Genomic DNA, 1927 nt, shown 5'->3' on the forward strand with positions numbered 1-1927 from the left:
AAGGTTTCTCTTGAGTATGAATTCTCCGATGTTGTGTAAGGTATGAATTACAACTAAAGACCTTGCCACATTCATCACATTTGTAAGGTTTCTCTCCAGTATGAATTCTCCGATGTTGTGCAAGGTATGAATTAAAACTAAAGACTTTGCCACATTCATGACATTTGTAAGGTTTCTCTCCAGTATGAATTCTACGATGATTTGCTAAGTTTGAACTTTGACTGAAAACCTTGCCACAAACATCACATTTGTAAGGTTTATCTGCATTATGGATAACCTGATGTATATAAAGCCTTGAACGCACACTAAATGCACTGCCACAGTCATTACATTTGTAAGGTTTCTCCCCAGTGTGAACACTCTGATGTCGTTTAAGGTATGAATTGCAACTAAAGACCTTGCCACATTCATCACATTTGTATGGATTATCTCTATTATGGATTCGCAGATGGGTTGTAAGTGTTGAGCGCACACTAAATGCTCTGCCACAGTCATCACACTTGTAAGGTTTCTCCCCAGTATGAATTGTCTGATGTCGAGATAGGTGTGAATTTTGACTGAAGACTTTGCCACATTCATTGCATCTGTAAGGTTTCTCTCCACTATGGATTCTCCAGTGTCGTAGAAAGTCTGAATTTTGCCTGAAGGCCTTGCCACACTCTTTACATTGGAAAGGTTTCTTTCCAGTACGGATGACCCCATGGTTAGGAAGGCTTGAAGACATACTAAAGGCTTTGCCGAGCTCATTATGTCTGTAAGGTTCTTCCCTAATGTGTGCTTTCACTTCTTCTGTGAATATTGGAGAACTGCCAAAATCATTCTTATATTTATTAAACATGTGGGTTTTCAGTTTAGAAGTAAGGTTTTCAAGTGGTGAAAGTGAGGTAATATGGTTGATAGTCTTTTCAACTTGGTTACATTCATAAATTTTCCCTTCAGCTTGAAATAGCTGCCTTTCAGGCAGATGGAACTGAAAGCTTAATCCCAGTTCGGTTTTAATAGGCTCGTTTCCTGCATCATTTCCCAAGACACAGCTCCTTCCTAGGAAAGCAAGAAAAGAGTGGGATTTGAACCCATGGATCTGGCCTCCGTAGAATCTAAGAAAAAGACTAGGATCTGCCCCACCTGACTGAGATATAGAAAGGAACATCAGCATAGTTTGTATATGACATTGGCAATGCTGAGAACATAAAGAGGTGCAGTAAGGCACTGGGCCAGTGGGAGGGTCTGCAGGAGCCAGGAGGATTATGCTGAGTTTGAGAGATTATGGGCTGAGAAATAGAACAGAAGCCGAAAGCTTCTGAAAAAAGCAGGGATAAGCTTCTTAGGGAAAATAAGACATTTAAAGGAAATTATCATACATTAGTAATAATATATAAAATAGCCAAGAAAGACAGACACATCACCAGAAAAGCAGTCAGTGCTCCTAGATCCTTTACAATGGGCTGATGAGTTAAGGGTCTCCCACTGCATAATTTCAGGACAAAAAGAGTGGGAGAGGCGGTGCTTTTAACAATGCTCAACCTAAACTAAAAATTACAGGGCTGACAAAAGACAGGGAAATATGCCCAAATAAAAGGAACAAAATAAATGCCCTGAAACAAAACCTAAAGGAACACAGCCTTCTCAAGCACTTGACAAATAATTAAATCAACTGTGCTAAAACGCCTAATGAGCTAAAAGATGAGAGATACAGAACTAAGTGAATGAAGGAAATGAATACCGAAAGAAGAGAATATCAAACAAAAGACAAACTAGTAACAAAAAGAAAATCTGGAGCTGCAATACAATAAATGTAGTGAAAATTCACTGGCAAGGAGGTACAAGAGCAGTCTAATAAGACAGAGGAGAGAAGGAGCACATTCAAAGATAGGTTATTCAAAATTATCACCTCCAAAGAGGAAAGAGAAGAAATAATGACAAAAAG

At 38.9% G+C, this 1927-nt stretch overlaps 1 protein-coding gene across 1 annotated transcript in view; it reads right to left on the reverse strand.

Moving 5' to 3' along the window:
- The window catches only part of LOC105809513 (zinc finger protein 83-like), a 40999-nt gene that overhangs the window by 27313 nt on the left and 11759 nt on the right, over positions 1 to 1927 (reverse strand). The window contains exon 2 of the mRNA XM_012643334.1: positions 62 to 1041. Coding sequence (XP_012498788.1) covers positions 62 to 1041 — 980 coding nt within the window. The remainder of the gene's footprint in view (positions 1 to 61; positions 1042 to 1927) is intronic.

The sequence above is a fragment of the Propithecus coquereli genome, unplaced genomic scaffold (assembly GCF_000956105.1).
Source record: "Propithecus coquereli isolate 6110/MARCELLA unplaced genomic scaffold, Pcoq_1.0 Scaffold196, whole genome shotgun sequence".
Taxonomy (NCBI): domain Eukaryota; kingdom Metazoa; phylum Chordata; class Mammalia; order Primates; family Indriidae; genus Propithecus; species Propithecus coquereli.